Source organism: Balaenoptera physalus (assembly GCF_965194825.1).
Source record: "Balaenoptera physalus genome assembly, chromosome: 11".
NCBI lineage: Eukaryota > Metazoa > Chordata > Mammalia > Artiodactyla > Balaenopteridae > Balaenoptera > Balaenoptera physalus.
Window position 1 is genome coordinate 106198998 of NC_138896.1, and position 20512 is coordinate 106219509.

A 20512-nucleotide genomic window follows, 5' to 3' on the forward strand; every position below is an offset into this window, starting at 1 on the left:
CAGGTTAAGCCACATATTTCAGTCCGGCTTTATAAGTAATATGGCTGATAGTCGGAGCAGGATCTGGGGAGGGGGCAGTGAGGGGGGAGGGGGGTGCATGGGCGCCCTCCACCCCACCCCCCCAGGCCAGCCTCGGGGGCGGGGGAGGCGCTTACCGCCTTCAGAGCCCTGATGAACTCCTCCCTGGAGACCCTCTGGTTCTTGCCCTGCTCCACCTTGTGAAATATCTCCTGGATCTTGATCTTGTGGCTGCACAGGTAAGAGTACAAGGCCAACAGGGCAGAGGGTTCCGGCAGTTGTAGCTGGGGCACTTGCCGGTGGAGGGGTCGCAGGCTTTTCTTCTGAAAAAGGCAAGAGAGTGGGGTAGAGGGGAGAGTGTGGGGGAGACAGGCCGATGGAGCTAGATCCCCAGAGTTAGAAATGGGAGAGAGAGAGTCTGAGCCACCCTGACCAGACAGCAAGGTGGAGGGCAAGGAGCGCTGGATTCCGGCAGGTGCGTCCTGCCACGGGACGCCTGGGAGATTTTGCTTCTCTGGGCCTCCAGTTTCCCATGAGAAGCAAGAGGCTTGGACAATATGAGAACTAAAATTTCATTCTTAACCACATCTCTCCTGTCAGACCAGTCAGTATTATAATCACACTGGGCTCTCCATGCAAATACATGCCCCTGGCCGGAGCTTCCTGGGCCCCCACTGCCCACACCTCCCAGCCTCTGCCCCTGCTGGGCCTCCTGCCTGGAATACCTCTCCTTTCTCTTCCTGCCCAAATCCTACTCCTCCTCCATTTCCGGGTGAACGGGAATACAGTTAGCCCTCCAGGTCCATGGGCTCCACATCCACGGATTTAACCAACCACAGATGGAAAATATTCCAAAAAAAATTCCAGAAAGTTCCAAAAAGCAAAACTTGAATTTGTCATGGCTGTTGGCTGTCAACTATTTACATAAAATTTACATTGTATTTATAACTATTTACATGGCATCTACATTATATTAGATATTCTAAGTAATCTAGATATGATTTATCCTCCTTATACGGGAGGATGCTTGTGGGTTATATACAAATACTCTGCCCTTTTATATAAGGGACTTGAGCATCTTCAGATGATGGTATCTGTGGGGTCCCCCCCCACAGATGCCGAGGGAGACTGTACTTAGGAATAATGTTCCTTTACTTTGGTGCAGCACTTGACAGTTTACAAAGGGCCTTGCCGTTCCCTAGCTTATAGCTCCTCAGTGTCCTAGAGTCTATTCATGGCCTGTGGCAAACTGTAGAGTCCTTAATCTGCTGTGTCCACCTCTGCCACTAGCATGGAACACCTTGAGAGCAAGACCATGTCTTATTTAGCTACATACCCCACCTCCTATCCTTGTACTCAACAAAGCCCCCAGCCCTCTGCAGGTAGGCAGTAATGGTTTGCTGAATGAAGAAAACAATGCTGTGAATTCGGTATTAGGTATTAGTTTCCCTTTTTTTACAAATGAAGAAACAGGCTGAGAGGTGAAGTGACTTGCCCGGGCTCACACAGCAGGTAAGCAGTGGAGCTGGGTTTCTAACCCAAGTCCTGTGCTTATACCTAGATGCTGTGCTGCTGGCAGGAAAGCATGTGTTGGACCCATGAAAGTTGGCTTTTGACTATGATTACACCAGGGACTGACGCTGAAGTTTGGGGGCCAACCCAAATGACATCCGTAAGTCTGCAATAATAATAAAAATGACAAACATTTATTGAGTGCTCACGATATGCTCAGCACTGTCTCAGGCACCATATATAAATTAGTCCGTTTAGATGTCACAGCGGCCCTAGGAAGCAGGCACAATGTTTATCCCCACTGAACCGTTGAGGAAACTAAGGCCCAGATCATACAGCTAGGAAGGAGCAGAGCTACCTGACCTCTTATGCCAGCTTTACCTGAACTGGGAGAAATTTCAAGTGTCTGTATTGTAAAGAAATGTCCCATACAGTGTCTGTATTGCAAAGAGTTGGAAGATGAGGGCTTTGGTTACTGACTGCCATTTACTATCCCTATGGGCTTGGACAATGTAGGCCTCACTGAGCTTCTGTTTTCATATTTATAAAAGGGACTTATATGTATAATATATATAAATACATATACAAATTTATAAAAAATTTTCTTCCAACCTCCCAACTGTGATCCTTACAATAGCCTTGTGAGCACCTGCTGGCACATATAGGCCCTCAACAAATGAATGAACCAATGAATGAACAATGAGTATTTAAAATGCCCCACAGATGAATGCCAGGGATGATTCGTCCCAGGGTGGTTTTAAGATATAGTCACAAATTCTTCAACCCTCCTCTCTTCTAAGGTGGAGCTCAACCCCCTTCCCCTAGAATGTGGGCAGTATTTAGTGACTTGCTCCTGACAAACAGACCGCAGTGGAAGTGATGGTGTGAAACTTCTGAAACTGAGACCTCCTGAGACGAGGTCATAAAAGGCACTGCAGCCTCCTCCTTGCTCTCTTGGACCGTTTGCTCTGGGGGAAGCCGGCTGCCATGTGGTTAGGACACTTGAGCAGCCCTGGGAGAGGCCCACGTGGCCAGGAACTGAGCCCTCCTGACAGCAGCCAGCTTAGAAGCGGGTCATCCTGCCCAGTCAAGCCTTCAGATATCTGTGGCCCAGGCCAGCATCTTGAGATGAGAGCTTGAGCCATGCCATCCAGCTAAGCTCCTCCCAGGTTCCTCATTCTCAGAAACAGTGACATAATGAACATCTGTTGCTTTAAGTCACCTTGCGGGTATTTGTTATGCAGCAATAGATAACAAATACACCTTTTCAGGACTTCTGTTTGCTCCCCTGGGACTGGGAGGGGGATGGTGGGTGGGGGTGGGGGTAAAAGGTCCCCATTCTGCCTAATTCAAGGGAGTGAAATGACAGCATGCCCCTAATACCCGAAGTGTCTGCATCTGGCAAATGGGGCTGCTCACCTTGGTGTCTCTGGTAGTGGCCAGCTGGCCCATCAGCCGGGCCTCGTGCTCCTTGTGGCTCTCGTGTAGGACCTTGGCCTCCGAAGGCGTGAGTCTGGACTTGTTCTGCAGCCACCTCTCTATGTTGCCAAATGACTCCAGGTCCTGCCGAACCTTCAGCCTCTGGGTCAGCCAGGCCCTTGGGTCCTCTGGCTGTTCTTGGATGTCCCCAACTTCCGGGGCTTTGGAGCTGGGGGTGGGCTCGGGGGGAGCCTGGGGTTGGGGGGTGGGATTGACGGGCATCAGAGCCTCCTTTCGAGGCAAGATGATGATCCTCCAGGGGCTCTGAGGCAGGTGGAAGTCCTCCTGCTTGAACTGCTTGAAGCAGTGGGCGATGACCGCTTCAGGGTTGAACACGGGCTCCTTGCTGGCATTTTCATCGTCAACCAAGGACTTAGACTGGTAGAACCCTGGAAGAGGGTTAAAAGGTGAGTTCCTTTCAGGAAGAGGATCAAAGGAGTCGGGAAGGAGAAATGCTTCAGCACCAGGCTGGGCATCAGGGCCCCTGGGTTCCAGGCCTGGCGTTATTGTTGCCTCGCTGTGATGAGGAAAATAATTACATCTAACGTGACTGGGCACTCCCAACAGCAGGCACTATGCTAAGAGATTTATATGCTTCCTCATGAACCTTCTTAGATTCCAATCTTACTCCACCCCACTCCCGCCACCCCCAGTACTCCTTGGCAATCAGAATGATCTTTTTAAAATGCCATTCTGATCTGGTCTGATCATCTGAGGCAGCCTAGTGCCGTAAAGCGCAGAGGCTTTGCAGCCAGAACGCTCTGGCCTGAGTTCCGGCCCTGCCGCTTACTTGGGGGCATGATCACTTATCCTTGCAGGGTCTCAATTTTTTCATCTGTAAAATGGGGATAATGATGGTACCTACCTTATTGAGTGGTGGAGATGTTTAGAATCAGTTCAGTTTGTTCACAATAAGTGCACTGTTATTATTTTTTTATATACTTACCCTCCCCCCATTTTGAAATACTTCCATGACTTTTCATAGTCCTCAAAATAAAGTCCCATGACTCTCCTCCGCTAACCTTTCCTGCGTCATCACTTGCCTGTCTTTCCTTACCCTGTCCAGACATCTTGGCGTTCTCTCTGTTCCCTGAATGATCCAAGCCCCATCCTGCCTAAGGGTTCCGCACACGCTGTTCCCTCTGCCAGGAATGCTCCCTCCCCCATCCATCCCCTCCTCGCTCCTCCTCATTCTCCGCGTGTCAGAACAAATGTTCCCTCTCCAGCTTCAGGCTGTGTTATATCCTCATGTTATCTCTGTACTTTTCCTTCAGACCACTTATCATAAGTATGTAAAACAAGGGTTGCAAACTGGCAGCCCTCATACTGAATGAGGCTTAGGGTCCTGTTTTGCTTGACACACTTGTTTGCTTAAACTTTTCCAGTTTGCACTGCGTTAGGCTGGGGCATGCGCTCTGCAGCTTGCCATAGGCCTCACCATTCCCTATCGTCTCACACGCAGCTCATTTCATTCAGTAAGGGCTTGGTTCAGGCAGACAGCTGCATTTGAAACCCCTGGTGCAATTACTTGGTTTATTTTTTTCCAATACACTGTGAACCGAGATCTCATCTCTCTTGTTCCCTGCTGGAGTCCCAGCACCTCCATGGTGCCAACATATAGTGGGAGCTCAGTAGATATTTGGTGAGTGAATGAATGACAAGTGGACAGACCTAACAGGTTGGCATCATGATTTACACCCATTTTTACAGATAAGGACACCAAGGCCCAGAGAGGCCCAAGGTCACACAGTTGATTAGTAGCAGAGCTGGGACGTGAACTTCGGTTTGTCTAGCCCCAGAGCTCAACTCTTAGCCATTACTTGATATTACCGCAGGCTGTCACCTAATCCTGCTGAGTCTCAATTCTTTTATGCCTAAAATGATATAAACTCTCGTCTAGCAACCGCCCGAAGCTATTATGAAGATCAAATGAATAACAGGTGTGGGACTGTTCTAAAATTCAGAAGGGATACAGCATTATTATTAAAAATATTGTCGGGGCTTCCCTGGTGGCGCAGTGGCTGAGAATCTGCCTGCCAATGCAGGGGACATGGGTTCGAGCCCTGGTCTGGGAAGATCCCACATACCGCAGAGCAACTGGGCCCATGAGCCACAATTGCTGAGCCTGCGCATCTGGAGCCTGTGCTCCTCAACAAGAGAGGCCGCGATAATGAGAGGCCCGCGCACTGCGATGAAGAGTGGCCACCACTTGCTGCAACTAGAGAAAGCCCTCGTACAGAAACGAAGACCAACACAGACATAAATAAATAAATAATAAATACATTTTTAAAAAATTTAGAAAAAAAAATATATTGTCACCATCATTTTCCTTCTAAAACCAAAACTCTCCCGCTTAAAACCCTTCTATTGTTCCCAGCTGCCTCTAGAATAAAGTTCAATCTCCTTAACTTAGCCCCACCTGTCCCACCCACCCCTGCCAACCCCTCTAATTTCTCCAGCTCCTTCTCTCATTCCTTCTACCTCACCTTGTATTTGTACCCAAACTAAGCTGACTGTGGTTCCATAGTTCCCCCCTCCTGCCCACCCCCCCAAACCATGCTCTTTCCTGTCTTTGAAACACGCTTCTGTCTCTCCCCTGTTCACTTGATTATTCCCTACTTAGCCTTTGAGGCTCAGCTCAGGCATTACTGTCCCCTGAAGCATCCCAGCCTCTCCCTCGTGCCCCTCTTGGTCCCCATAGCCCCTACGCTTAGCCCTCTCATAGCATTTACCATATTTTTCTGGATGAAGATACTTTTCTTTCCCAACAGCCTGTTAGTTTCCCAATGGCAAGAACTGTGTCTTACTTCCTGTGCATCCCCGGTACCCAGCCTGGCAGAAAGTGAACAGTCAGTACATTTGTTAAGTCCCTTTACAATGCCCGTGTATTCCTTTCATAGTCAGAAAATAATTTAAGTATGTATACATCAATGTGGACAGAAGTAAGTACTTCTCAACAACCCATTTATCATTTCTTTGAGGACAAGATGTTCGGTAAGACTGAAAATTTAGTCATTCATCAAACCAGCATTTACTGAAAGTTACCCAGTGCTTGGTACTGGCTGGGTGCCCAACAGGCAGTATGCTGGCACAGAACAAGGTGGGGTAACCAGAGGGGTTACAAGGTGGTTTCAGTCAGGGGAGAGACGCTGACCGAGGGATCTGGGAGGTCATCATGCAGGAGGGGACATTGAGTGTGCTTTCAGAATGAGTCGGGTTTCAAGGGATAGAGGGGCCAGCATGGGGATCGATCAGGGTGGGGTTTAGGGACTTGAGGGTTACTAAACAGTTTCACAAACTGGAAGCACATTGTGTGCGAAGGACGAGGTTAATGGAAAATACGGTTGGAGTGATCTCCAGCGCCAGGTTCAGGGGTTTACACTGTACTCTGCAGCCCCTGGGAACACATTCAAAATATGCCCCTCACTGGTCTCGCCCCTTCCACTTGAGCCCCCCCTAGACCCCGAACCCATGATCTGCCTTTAGCCAGAGGCATCCCTTCCCCCTCGGAAACCCTGCAATGGCTTCACTGAAATGGCTTCTCCTGCTCTTAGAATAAACGACCCTCTTTCACAGTGGCCTGCAAAGCTACCTTGCTGGGGCTCGGCTCCGTTTCCTCCCTAACCTCCCCCCCACTCTCCTCCCCTTCGAGAGCGAAGGCTGCAGGCCCACCATGCCATGGAGCTTGCATTCTAGTGGTCTTTGGGGTCCTCTGTCCGTTGATAGGAAAGTGAGGCGGGCTCTTAGAATAAAAGAGGTCACCATGTGGTTGTGGGTAGAGCCTGTGTGAAAATGTTCCCCAGGGATTAATGAGGCCAGCTCTCAGCGGCCAACTAGTCCCATTGCCTGCCCAGGCCAGGGAACTCTTTCTACAATGCCCCTGCGGACTTCGCCTGTTTGTATACCTCCAGTGACAGGGTGTTCTCTACTTAACATTGTGAGGGCCTAATTCCAACTGCTAGAAAAGACTTCTTTATATTGACCCAGAATTTGTTTCCCTGGAATTTCTACGACCCTTGGTCCTAGTCCTCCCCCACTGATGCCCCAGAAAACACATTTGTTCCCTCTTTTCTGGGACAGCCCTTCAGGTGTCTGGAGACAATTCAATACTTCTTTGAAATTCTCCTTTTCTCTTGGCTCTTGATACAAATCTCTCCCTAAGTTCCATCCTACCTCTCTGGCCACTTGTTCTTGGCCTCTCTTTTCTTCCCCACTCCTAAAATGTGGAGCCTCCAGGCTTACACTTGGGCACTCTTTCCCGCCCCCCACCCCCAAACACTCTCCTCCACTCTCATTTCTGTGGCCCTCCATATGCAGAGGACACCCATACCAATATTTATGACTTGGAATTAGCTCCAACTTTCTACATACAGTTGCTCCTAAAGCATCTCAACTTGTACGGCCTACGAGGATCTCCAACTCAACCAAGTCTGAACTCTTTCCAAGTTCCCCATCCAATCAGCGCCCTCTAGCCTGGCACCTTTCCCTCACCTCCCAGTATCTTTGGCCTGGGAATTTGGGACAGTCCCAGATCGCCCCACTCCCAACATTGTGAGTTTGCCAATTCAGACTCTGCATTTGCTGACGCTCCCAATCCAATCCTGTCATTCTCAGTGGCTTCCCCATCTCCTGGCTCACAAGATCTCTCCTGATCTTGTCCCTTCTGACCCCTCTTGCCTCTCATCTCCAGCAACACTCAAACTACCAGCAGTTTTCTGAAGACCCCATGTCTCTGGGCCTCTGTGCATGCTGTTCCCTTGGTCTGGAATACCTTTCCTCCCCCTTTTGGCTTGGATAACTCCTTGTATCCTTAATTTAAGCTCCAGTGTAAAGAGCTCTCCAGGACCTTGGAACCATTCCTCCCCATCCTCTGCATTTAGCAGACCTCTTACTCCTGGGTGTCCCCCCTGGACCCAGTATTCATCCCTTCTTCTTCTGTAAGTATCCATTTATCTGTCTTTCACCTCTGAAGTTGCAGTGCTTGTCAAAGACAGCAAGCTATCACCAAAAGTTTGAAGACTGATGGTCTTCTCCATGCCTCTTCTCCCATACTGAACACACTAATGTCTAGCGAAGAAGTAGGGCCAGCCAGAGGGCCTGGACACCTTTCCCGGGCCCATGGGTTGGGCCGCTGGTTCCAAGCCAAAGCAACTCGGCCTGCTCCTCCAGACCGGGCAAGGAAATCTGAGAAACATGCACGACCTGCCCCCGACTCCCTGGCAACCCTGCACCCAGAGAGAGGACGACACAATGAGATATCCGTCCCTGTCCTAGCCCTCACCCCACTTGCACCCGTCCACTCGGCGGTTGAGGGCTTCCTGGAGCTGGCGTTGATTCCCGGGAGCTTAGGGTGAACTTACGGAGCAGAGACCGGAACACAGCCTCGTACGCTTCAGAAGAATAGTCCGTGGTCGCGGCGCCGGGAGCGGGTGCTGAAGAGAGCGTGTGAATGTGCGTGTGTGTGTGTGTCTGTGTGTGCTTGCTTGCGCGGGGGTATGGGGTACCAGAAAAACAGTAATACCAAGTTTGCAAGAGACCCGTGACTTGCAGAGCTTGGCGCAACTGCTGCCAAGACTACGGACGCCCCGCGCTGATTGGCTGGGTGCCGCCACGTGGCCGGAGGCCCGCGGGGAGAGGATCCGCCCGAGCAGGAAACCCCGACAGTCTCGCTCCCTTGGAGGGTCCTGGGAGGGGCCGCGAGGAAACGGTGCAGAGCATCCGGCTCCGCAAAAGACAGGATTTCTTAGGTTGGCCCAGTGGCCCTTGAATCTGGAGTAATAAATCCCAGGTTTTCCTGTAAACCGTAGGGTCTCCAACAGGTCTCCACATGTTTAGGGCTGTGTTCTCACCCATAGAACAGGCGCTCCCTCCTCCAGAGGGAACCCGAGAGAGTCGTGGCCAAATAGAGGCAGTGTTTTTGGTATGCTTTGTCCCTGAAAGACAGGGTGCCATGGTTTGGAATTATAGAACCTGAGAACTGGAGTATTAATAATATTTGAAATGTCCGTTGACTGATGAATGGATAGACAAAAGGTGATCTATCCAAACGACGGAATATTATTTAGTCATAAAAAGGAATGAGGTATTGACACATGCTGCTGAGACAGGCTGGGACCTGGGACCCTTTGCTGCAGTGCTTACACCTGGACAAGTGTCTCCTCGAGTAAGAAACTATATAAGGGATGAAAAATAACTGCACATATGTGCAGTTGTGGCCAATCATGAACAACATGATACAAAAAGACCAAAACCCAACTGCCACTTCTGAGGTGTGGGGAGCAAAAGCAGGGTACTGCACATGATCTCTGCACACAGCACCACGAGGGGGGTGGGCAGACCACCTAAGCCACCCCTCCAGCCCAACCCATGGGTCAGCCTCTACCCTTGCCCCATTTAAGGGACCTGCTCACCCCCCTCCACCCAAGAAGCGAGCAAGGGAACTTATTTGTTTTCACTCCCTCCTGCCGCAGCACTAGTCCCAATAAAGCCTTGCCTGAATTTCTCATCTGGCCTCTTATCAATTTCTGTTGATTAGAGTCTAAGAACCTGGGTCAGTAATACTGCAACATGTACGGACCTTCAAAATATGCCCAGTGAAAGAAGCCAGACACAAAAGGCCACAGATTATATGATTCCATTTGTAAGAAATGCCCAGAACTGGCAAATCTATAGACATAGAAAGCAGACGAGTGGTTGCCAGAGGCTGGGGGTGGGAGGGATCGTTGGGTTTGACTGCTAACAGGTAACGGGTTTCTTGTTGGGGTGATGGAAATATCCTGGAGCTAGTGATGATGGTTGCACAACACTGTGAATGTGCTAAAAACCATTGAATTGTACACTTTAAAAAATGGTTAAATCAATTGTATGTTATGTGGATTTTGTCTCAAATAAAGAAGGTAGAAAAGACCCAAACACTTGAGTGCTTACTCTGCATAAGGTACCATCCTTACTGAAATGCGTTATTTTTGTAACCCTCTCAAACAACCTGAGGTCGTCACTCAGACCATCCCTATGGGCCTCATTAATGTAGCACTTTTGTAAGCCAGGCTCCATTTAAGCAATTTCATACATTAACTTAATAATCATAATTGTGTGAGGTAGGCACCACTGATCCGTTCAACAGATGAGGAAACAGGTACAGAGGCCAGGCAACCTCACCTGCAGGAAAGGGGAAAAGCCCGGCCTGGCTGCTGCAGAGCTCCCCTGCTGCACCCGCAGGCCCACAGTCTTGATGGAGATGCCGGGCCGGGACTGGACAGCAGGTCCCACCGCCACGCCACACCTGATGCCCCAAGCTTGCTGCCTGCCCTACCCTCTGACCCCAGGCACACCCAGGGTTGCAGGGGCCCCTCTGGACTCTTCGCTGCAGGGTTGGGCACCCTGTCCCCACACCTTACCCCTTTTGTTCCCTTTCATTATTGTGTGTCCCTTTCTCTCTCCCGTGAGGGTCTCTACAGAGCCTTTTCATCTTTGTGCCCCTCCCTGGCACAGAGCTTTGCACTTAGTGAATGCTACTCTGATACCTGTTAAATAAAAACGTGATGGGAGGTTATGAAGTGGATGTTTGCCTTGGAGGTGTGCGTGTGTGTGGCCAGTTTTCCTGTTCCTGGATTTTGAAGGATGGTCCAAATCCATCCTTCTCTAAAAAATGAATCTCACCCACTATAGTGGAAACAACCAACTAGCTCTGCAGCACACTGTATCCCGGTTCTGTTCACACTCTACCCTACATCAAAGGTAGTTTCCCTAACAATTCGTTTTTCATTTATTCAATCAATTTAATTTCCAAATTATGCCTTAAAATGACAATTGATAATCGAGATTTAATAACTCAGATTTTTGTTTGTTTTGTGAGTTCCTTCTAAAGTAAATGTTTCAGTATTTGAGCTATACCATTATAATACCTGTTTTAAAAATGGCATAAAACTTAAAAGGTCCTGTCCTCCAGCTGGAAGATGGGAGATGGGTAAATGCTCCAGTTTTCACATAGGCATCAAGGTAAATGCGTGAGCCAGAAGCCAACACTCTGCAACAGAACTGCAGGCAGATATGCACATTAGGTTATCAAATGGTCAAATCTCCAATTCCTAAAAGCCAGCAGACAGTCATCAAGGACACATGATGACAAAATAATCTTATTTTTCTTTGGAGGTTAGCGTTTTTTAATAAAAATACTTTATTAATTAACTGCCTAATTTACCCTATCATATCTTTTCTGACATGTGTGGCTGAAAACTCTTTGCTTCTTCATATAACAATTGTGTGACATCATTTTCTATAGAAGGACAACAGGAGGTCTAATCTTCCCTCAGGCAAGGCTGATAGAAATTTGCTTTGTATTATTAATAACTGAGGAAAGTTTTTTTAAACTTCAAATCACATTTCATTATTGGAAAAGCCATATACATTTTTAGGATTGTTGTCAAATAACAATTTATTTTTAAAAAAAATCTCAGAACATGTCGTAGCACATTCAGTAGCAAAGATCTTCCGGTGGTACACACATTAAGACACACATTAGGTTTCTAGTTGGGCTGATTAGAATCTATACGCCTGGAAAGGCGGTTGTGCTTAGTGGAAATTTTAAGAATCAAAGTGCAAAGCAATGCATAAAAACAAGCTTGAAAATGTCAAAGGGTTTTAAGATAGACTTAACTTTTCATGATTTTCCCAGAGCCAGTCATGATATTTATTTAACTTGTGGTCTTCAGGGTGTACCTGGAAGAAATACAACAGATTAAGAGACAGAGGCCATATGTAAGTTAATCAGAAATACATTTTTTTTTTTTTAAACTAAGCACCTACTGTGCACCAGACACAGAGTTACGTATGCACTTTTTATTTATTTATTATTTATTTATATTTATTTTTGGCTGTGTTGGGTCTTCGTTTCTATGCGAGGGCTTTCTCTAGTTGTGGCAAGCGAGGGCCACTCTTCATCGTGATGCGCGGGCCTCTCACTATTGCGGCCTGTCTTGTTGCGGAGCACAGGCTCCAGATGCGCAGGCTCAGTAGTTGTGGCTCACGGGCCTAGTTGCTCCGCGGCATGTGGGATCTTCCCAGACCAGGGCTCGAACCCGTGTCCCCTGCATTGGCAGGCAGATTCTCAACCACTGCGCCACCAGGGAAGCCCAGAAATACATTTTTTTAATTGGCTTTTTAAAGATATGGTGGGGGAACAATACCTTATGACAATATACCTGTAAATGATAACCTTTACCCTAATGAGATTCAGGAATGGTTAAAATTATACCTTAAATCAAAGCAATCCTTTACAGTTTACAAAGTACTTTCCAATCTGGTACTGATCTTCACTGGGACTCAGTGTGGAGGGTGGTGATAACATGAGTCAAGTATTAATATGCCATTTTCCAGGAGGTTATAGACCCTGAGAGTTAAATGGACTGCTCAGGTCACAATAAATGGTGAAGCAGGGATGGGCTTGGCCAGACCTCCCAGCTAAATGCTTTAGGGCAAGTCACAGACTAAGAGGAGAGTGTACAGGCTATGTGGCAGTGCCTATCAGCTGCCAGGATGCCACCCAGATGCCCATGGGCTGGGCATACTCAATAGAATGGGCAGGCGAAGTAGGACCCACCTACCACAAAAATAGTCTGAGACCACTAGGAGAAACCCAGCAAGCCTGCACTTCAATCCTGCACCTGCCTGCTTCCCTTCAGTGGTGTGCTTTTGAAGGCGAGTATGACTGTGACAGGAGGAAAACCACATCAGGCCTAGAGACAGTATGTGAATGGGAATAACAGGAACAGGGCTAGAAGTGGCAAACCAGTGGAGGTCAGTCAGAGACCAGGGAGTCTTTGTGGACTTGGGGAAATCTATGGACCCTCTCCTGCTGTCAATAACCCCAAGCCACCACTGCCCCTCAAGCTTGGAACAAAGCTGGTTGTGACTGTAATAGTACATGTGTCCAAGAAATAGTTTTAACCATAACGGTGGACTTACTTTGCCTCAGGGACAAAATGTGCCAGAGACGGGCCTTACCTGCTTCCACTCATTGACACAAAAAATTCGGTAAGAGTCGTTGCCATATTTGCCAATCCCATGAAGCTCAATCGGATACCTCCACTGCTTTGTCAGATATTCATCTGAGAATACAACACCCCACATATCAGGTCAGCCTCTAGGAAAATACTTTCCCTGAAAAGGAGAAACAACAGAAAGGGACGGGAAAGAATCTCTCCTAACAGCCTGACTTGTGGCTGCTTTCTTCTGAATTCCTGCAGCCCCCAGCCCTGTCTGACCTGCTTGTCTGCCACTCACTAACCATTACTGTTTTGTGCTGACCTAACGAGACAGGGGTAATGTCCCTGAGGTCAACTGGGCTTTCTGCTTCACTGACTTCTTCCTCTAATCCTGCCCACACGGCCTGACCTGGTGCTGGGCAAAGATTTATCACCTGGGTCAGCGGGAGACTGCACTTTGGGGCAAGCGAACTATCTTCAAATGCCTTCAGTGCTTGAGCTGAATGACCTCTATTAATGTCGCAACTGAGGACATTAAAGTTTAAGGTGTGGCTCTCTTAAATAGGCACAGTTTATGTTTTTCCCTTTGGGTATATGGGAAAGTACCTGAGAACTTGACAATGGTTTTTGCTCGAAGATCGTAGAGACCAAGAGGTTTAAGAAGTTCTGAAACATCTCTCCAGTCTGCAGTTCTCGCTACCTCAGCTGAAGGATACTTCTCCAGAAACTGCCAAAGCACAGGGATTGCCATTTTGCCTGGGAAGTAAAAGTAACTACGTGACTACAAGCCTCCAGATGGGCTGATTTTAGGCTCACGTACTTCTTTATCTAGAAATCTCATATAGAGAGTTTTTTTCTTTCTTTCTTTTTAAACCACTGATGAGAAGACATTACCTAAATCAGCAACCACTCTCAGAGTCAAAACCCAACACCATCAACCGATTTGGTTAACAGTCCAAATTATGCCAAAACCTGGCCTTGCATGATATTGGTTTTTTTTTTTTTTTATACTTTTTTTTTTTTTTTAACTTTGGGTTTATTTTATTTATTTATTTATTTATTTATGGCCGTGTTGGGTCTTCGTTTCTGTGCGAGGGCTTTCTCTAGTTGTGGCAAGTGGGGGCCACTCTTCATCGCAGTGCGCAGGCCTCTCATTATCGCGGCCTCTCTTGTTGCGGAGCACAGGCTCCAGACGCGCAGGCTCAGTAATTGTGGCTCACGGGCCTAGTTGCTCCGCGGCATGTGGGATCTTCCCAGACCAGGGCTCGAACCCGTGTCCCCTGCATTGGCAGGCAGATTCTCAACCACTGCGCCACCAGGGAAGCCCATGATATTGGTTTTTAAATAATCAGATCATCATATAACTAGTGTAAAAGCATACAGAACATAAGGTGCCAGTGACATTAAAGAAAGCATCCAATGAAAAAGAAATGCTTTTATACATGACACAGAGCGGAGGAAGGTTAAGTAACGGATTTTCATTGATGACTAAAAGTAATTTGGAAGTAGAACATAAATGGAAATCTGTTCTTTAATGCTAAAAAGGCTGTTGGATGTCACCTAGTCTATAGGTGAAGAGTTTGAGGACTGACTGAAAGAAGGCCTTACCTGAGGTCAAAATCAAACTTGAGACCAGGTTTCCTGATCAGTTCTCCTCATCACACTGTCTCTACTACGACAAAAATTAAAAGAATCCACAAACCTGAGGTCCGGTTGAGGAATATAGTCGCAATGAGGAGCTTCCACGGATCATGGAAAAGTGTTTCTTGGACAAGATTAAAAGGTGACCGAGGAGGTGTCCACTTCTTAAAGGCCTTGCGTCGTGGGGGACTAAGAGCTAAACAAACACACTGTATTAGAGGGGAACACGTGAAATAGATTTAAAGTCTGGTTTTCTGATTGGAAAAGGGATACCTTCTCTGTTATATTTGCTGGAAAAATACAGGCTTGTTTTCCTTTTTTCTATTTGTGTCTGTGGGATGGTGTCTTCTGAAAAGGAAAGAGTGAACATTGTTTACAGAATCTATGGTTCAGCCTAAAGTAATATTCAGGGCTGCAAATAACAACAACAACACACTACTGCTATAAAACGTTCAGTTTAGCACTATTCTAAGCACTTCACAAAAATTAACCAGTTTAATCCTACTAATGACCTATGAGCAAGGTAGGTACTATTTTGTCTCCACTTTACAAATAAGGAAATTGAGGTACAGAGAAGCTAGGTAACTTGCCCAAGGTCCCACAGCTAGTAAGTGTCAAGAGGTGAAATTCTAATCCAGGCAGTCTGGTTCCTGAGTCCATGCCTTTAACCACTATTATACTAGTTTTCTATGATTTTTGTTCAGCGTTCACTACATTAAAAAATTGGAAATAATATAGAATATTTTAAATTATGACATTTGTACAATGTGGTGATTAAAATATTTTGAGACTACATCATGAATTTTTCCCATGTCATTAATTTTTAAGTGAAAAAAGCAATATTCAACATATGATCCCAATTTAATAAAAAAAGAAAAAAATGTGAGAGATTAAAATAAACCAAAATGGCATAATGGTTGTTGCTAATTTTTTTCTTTTAATTTTCCATATTTGCCAAATATTCTACAGTGAATACTTTTACTAAAAAAAACAAAAAACAAACAAAAAAAAGGATACAGATAAAACAGAACCTGCAGGAAAGCCTACGATTTGGATCTTAGAACACCTAAGGCCACTATCTACTGGGAAGTTTAATTTAACAAAGACTCTTTGACCACCATTATTAGGCTTTCAAGCTTCTAAAATCATCACATTTAATACTCCCTATAGCCATACCCTCTAAATTTGAATATCAGTTAATAATACCTTGCATTTGTCTAGCGTGAAGCCATCTTTTTCACTTCTCATTTTACGTTACAATATTCATGATGTGAAAAACAGGACTGGTGAGGGTTATTACCTGTGTTTTACAGATGAAGACTCTAAGGCTTAGAAATTAAGCAACTATCTGAAAACAATAGTGGGACTGACTATAGATTGGGACAAGTATCCACGTCTCCAGATAATCAGTCTAGTGTTTTTTTGCTCTTCTAGTTTGAATAGGCAAAGCCCAGTGGAAAGTAAAAAAGAGTCAGAACAAAGGAAACTGCTCTTACTACCTACTTGATAATTTCTTCTGTGGGTTCCTATAGATAATTACTGGCTAGCCTCCTTTACTACTAGGAGACTAAGCTCAATTTACGTGGCAATTTCTAACTAAGGCACTGGGAAAGTCTTTACTACTCTGTTGGGATACCTATTACCTACAGTAAACGTACTTATGTTGAGAACTAGACTTCTTTATGCATAGGATGACTAGGATACTTCCATTTTAGTCACAAAAGGATGTTTTTGATACTTTATTTGCCCATTTTACTAGCAATAAATCTACATAAACCTCAAGGCTTTAGGAAGCTCAAGGTCTTTAAAGGACACATTGGAGAATTTTTATGCAGTTCCTAGGTGTATGTGGTCATCTTCTGTTCAAGGTAGAGAAATTCCAGGCACAGCAAAGACATAATAAAATAATGAGTGGGACCAGGAGCAGAAACTAACTCTAACCACCTGCTCTACTAATCTGTCCATGCTGTCTCCCCATAGGACTGTAAAATTACTATTCTTCTTTAAAGGAGTTATTCATTACACCATAATGGCATAATGAATAACTAATATAGCGTTGCTCAAAGGTCTCCTTTCTTTTATCTCTTATTCACTGAGGTATTATAAAGGCAAAACTGTTAAGCTCTGAACTCTGTATTAAGAGCATATTACAAATAATAGATGAACTATGTGATTACAGTTTTGAATTATTTAGAGCTCTAAAGCATTTTAGAGAAGCATTATATTACAATAGAAGATAAAAATGACTATGATATATAAAATTAAATTGGAAGTCACACATCAGTAATAAGTAACAGGAGGGGTGCAAAGAGAAGATACTATTCTCAACCAGTTTATGTATAAAAGGAGTCTTCCCCAAATCTTTTCACAAGTGAAACCTTTTTATTTCCCCTAAAGTTGTAAGATTACTGGCTGGAAAAAAGGGAAGAAGGGACAGCACTGTTGAGGAGAGTCCCAGGTGTTGTAACAGGATGGTAGCAACGGTTAATGGCACAATTGTCCTCTGTTGGGGGCATCAAGGCAGTAGCCAGCTGACTGTTTCTTTGCCATACAAAAGGGCTTAAATATCAGTTACACAAGGCACTAGGACCAACTGGTAGAATGTATCTGATATTTGGCCCTACTTCTTCATTCTATTCCCACATGCTAACTGGGTACAGGCATGAAGTGCAAAATCCTCATCACATGTTTAACAGCACTTTAGTGCACTGAATACCTTGAAATATTTTCGCAGAAGTAGAGTCTTTCTCCGTTTGTGAGCTGTTGTCCATTTCAGAGCCACCTTTTGAAATGTCAATATGCAAATGCTCCTTCCTTTCCCCAACTTCTACTTTGGTTCTTATTTCCTCAGATTCTAAAAAGGTACCCTCACACTTCTTGTTGTGTCCTGCTTCTTCGGTTGAACGTAATTTGTTTATGATGCCAGAAGTGGTCTGTTCAAAATCTGATCCTGAACACAATGATTTTTCTTTACCAAGCCTCTCCTCTTCACTGGTAACAGTGAGGGTCTTGTCGCTCGCTCTGGCATCAGAGACGCAGCAAGTTCTCTCAAGCTGACTTTCTTGTGCAAGAGGGTCACTTTCAGCATCTGCTGCCTTATTATACACAGATGCTCTTTTTCTATTACTTTGAACAGGATCTGGAAGACTCCTCCGGCACCCTGTTTTAGTTTTCTTAATTTGAATCCCTTTCAAAACAGTCACCTTTCTTTTGGACTTTCTAACCTTTCTGGAGTCAGCATCATTAACACCGTCATCTTCTTTCAAAAGCCAATGAATGGAAGTAAAGTTAGAGAGTTCTCTGCTATCTTGCAATTCTAAACTAGCACTTGGCAAAGAAACCACATCTTTTTTCCACCTGCTTCGTGTCCTGAGGCTCCGGTTTGAATTGCTACTTTCATTTTGCGGTTGGGATGGCAGAGCTGCCATGCTTTGGTCTTTACATCCTGACTTGATGCTCCTTTTATGAAGTACAGTAAAATCAAAATCTTCTGGCTTAAGAGAAGTCTCTCCACTTTTGTGAAGATAATTAGCAAGTGAACTTTTGGATCGGAACTTCAGTCCCTGTGGGCTAGAAAATGATATTAAAGAAAACTTATTGCTAGTTAATAAAAGTGACTTTTAAAAAAAACTGGACCACATTTAGGATTTTTTATTAATAATTTCCAAACTTTGCCATGGGCATTTGTCATTTAAAATAAAAAAAGTGATAAAGTGATACTTTAAAATAGTTTCCTCTATGACAACAGAACATAATTTTACAAATATAGCTTAAGTGCAACCTTACCAGTAGCCATTCACAGTAGCAGAAAATGTAAGTATTTGTCCCCAACTCACCTGATGTAACTAACCAGTGACAGTGAAGGAACAGAATCCGTAATGGTTTTATGGTAAAAACAGAAAAAAGCCAAAACTCCTGCTATGCTTTCCTACCACCTGTCTAGACAAAATTATTTGGCTGTACTATCTTTACCATCTTGCGTGCTCACCTGATGAAATATACGTCGTATCTTCCTGCTGTTTTCCCAGACAACCTTTGCTTCACAACTCTTTCCCATCCACATGGTACAGACTTATGGCACTCTGTCATTGCGCTACCACCAAATTGAGCAGAAGCAACGGGTTCTTGCAGCGGGGGATTACACTCACTGCTGCTTTTTATCACCATTTGTTTCTCATCTTCTCCCACTCTTTCTGATCCCAGAGCAACATCTTCCTTCCTGAAAAAAAACAAACTCCAAGTGATTAGCTCATTTAAAATTAATTTGACTCTGCTTATTCAATTTCAGTCCATAACAGAGAAGGAACCACATGGACTATTCGGACTATGGGAGAGTTTAAAATCAGTGTGGCTCAGTCATTCTATGAGAGTATCTTCCTGTCCTCCAACATGGTTCAAAAGGGTTGTAAATCTCTGCACAATGAAAAGCTCAAGCTACTGGCTAGAAAAAAAAATTTTTTTTGTTAATCATTGAATAGCTCTGTTATAGAGATTTCTGGTGACACTTGGCGTAAGTTTAAAAACATGAACCAATAGCTGAGCTCTTAACCTGGGGATCAACAGAACAGCTTAAATGAGTCAGTGAGATACCCTCCTTCTCCCGAAATAAGTGAGGTAAAATTTTTATATATATGTGCATTTTGGGGGCGGTGGGGGGACAGTGTCTATTACTTTCATCAGAGGCTGTAACCCTCTAAAAGGTAAAGAACATTTGATAAAGAATTTTCAAACTCTCTTTCATTCTTGATCCGATAACCTTGTGAGGTAGGTAGGATAAGGATTACTCTCATTTTATTGATAAAATTGAGTGACAGGAAGATTAAGTTATTTGCAGAACTGATTCCAGGACCTGGGTCTACTAAATCTTGGTCTAATACTTCTCCCCCTGTACTATTGTTGAAAAACTTCAGTAGAGTGTATCCTAATCACTAAATCATATTTACATTTTCAAAGTTGGAAGAGTCTCTAGAGATGTCTAACCAACTTCTCTTCTACAAATAGGGAAACAAAGCATGAGCCAGTGACTAGAATTAGAATCAAAGTCTTCTGATGTAATACGGGGTTAAATAATTTGGGAGATCTGGGTGGATCTTAAGAAATTATACTGTTCACAATTTTGGCGATAAGGAAAGTGAATCCTGGTGAAAACAGCACTAACTTTAAAATCAACAGACTGGGTTCAAATCCCAGCTCTGCCATTTACTACCTATGTGGTCCAAGAGCAAGTTAATTAACCTGTCAAAGTCTCTTTCTCCATCTGTAAAAGGGAGGTAATACCTCTTTCAAGGTAGTTCTGAGAATCACATTTTTTGGGAGGAAAAAAAAAGTAGGTAAATCATCTTAGCCCCACACCGCACATACACAACTACTCCAGCCCCTGTTCGCAGGAACTAATCCTGCCGGCCTCCAAGTGTCCATCCACCCTAGGTAAGAAAGGCCCACCCACCCTCTACTTCCCCGCTCCCATTTTACAGATGGTGAAACTGAAGCCCGAAAGGGGACAATAACTTGCCGGAGGTCACAGGGCCGCTCTGGGACTAGGCGCTGGTTGGCGATGACCGAGGGGGCAGCTCCGCAGTCCCCCAGGCTCGGACTCTCCATCCCAGACGTGTCCCTCAAGCGGGCTCCGGATGCAGTAATAGGCTGAGAGGGTGCGTCGCTCTGGGTGTGGAGCGGAGTTAGAGGTGAAAACTTCTTCAGTTCGGAATTCTAGGCTGGAACCAAAAGATGTAGGCAGTGGAAGTCTGTCCGACTGCTCAGCAGCTTTCCGGCCGCCCCCCTCAACCACAGCCGCCATTTCCACGGCTCAGCCAATCAAATCCTTTGTCGAGGAAGACGCACCGCCCCCTGCCCGTTCCGACCAATCGCGCGCGTCCTAG

General features: G+C 45.4%; 2 protein-coding genes across 5 annotated transcripts in view; both read right to left on the reverse strand.

Annotated features, from left to right (window-relative positions):
* EFCAB12 (EF-hand calcium binding domain 12) overlaps positions 1–8355 on the reverse strand; it is a 20434-nt gene extending 12079 nt beyond the window's left edge. Inside the window, exons 1-3 of the mRNA XM_082415742.1 lie at positions 4067–8355; positions 2950–3398; positions 156–341 (exon numbers count right to left, since the gene is read on the reverse strand). Of these exons, the coding sequence (XP_082271868.1) occupies positions 156–341; positions 2950–3398; positions 4067–4079 (648 nt within the window). The 5' untranslated portion in view covers positions 4080–8355. The remainder of the gene's footprint in view (positions 1–155; positions 342–2949; positions 3399–4066) is intronic.
* On the reverse strand, positions 3260–20448 carry MBD4 (methyl-CpG binding domain 4, DNA glycosylase). 4 transcript variants are annotated; one of them, XM_082415738.1, is made up of 9 exons: positions 20146–20448; positions 18622–18852; positions 17350–18203; positions 14907–14981; positions 14695–14829; positions 13599–13748; positions 13012–13115; positions 8370–11727; positions 3260–3398 (listed from the first exon to the last, which is right to left on the reverse strand). In XM_082415738.1, exons 1-8 carry the CDS (start codon positions 20232–20234, stop codon positions 11650–11652), a joined length of 1716 nt encoding a protein of 571 aa, XP_082271864.1. In that variant the 5' UTR covers positions 20235–20448; the 3' UTR covers positions 3260–3398; positions 8370–11649. The 4 variants fall into 4 exon arrangements, with proteins under 4 accessions (XP_082271864.1, XP_082271866.1, XP_082271867.1 ...); XM_082415740.1 differs by having other exon boundaries at positions 18622–18848; positions 20142–20448; XM_082415741.1 differs by having other exon boundaries at positions 20087–20221.
* Between the last annotated feature and the right edge of the window lie 64 nt (positions 20449–20512).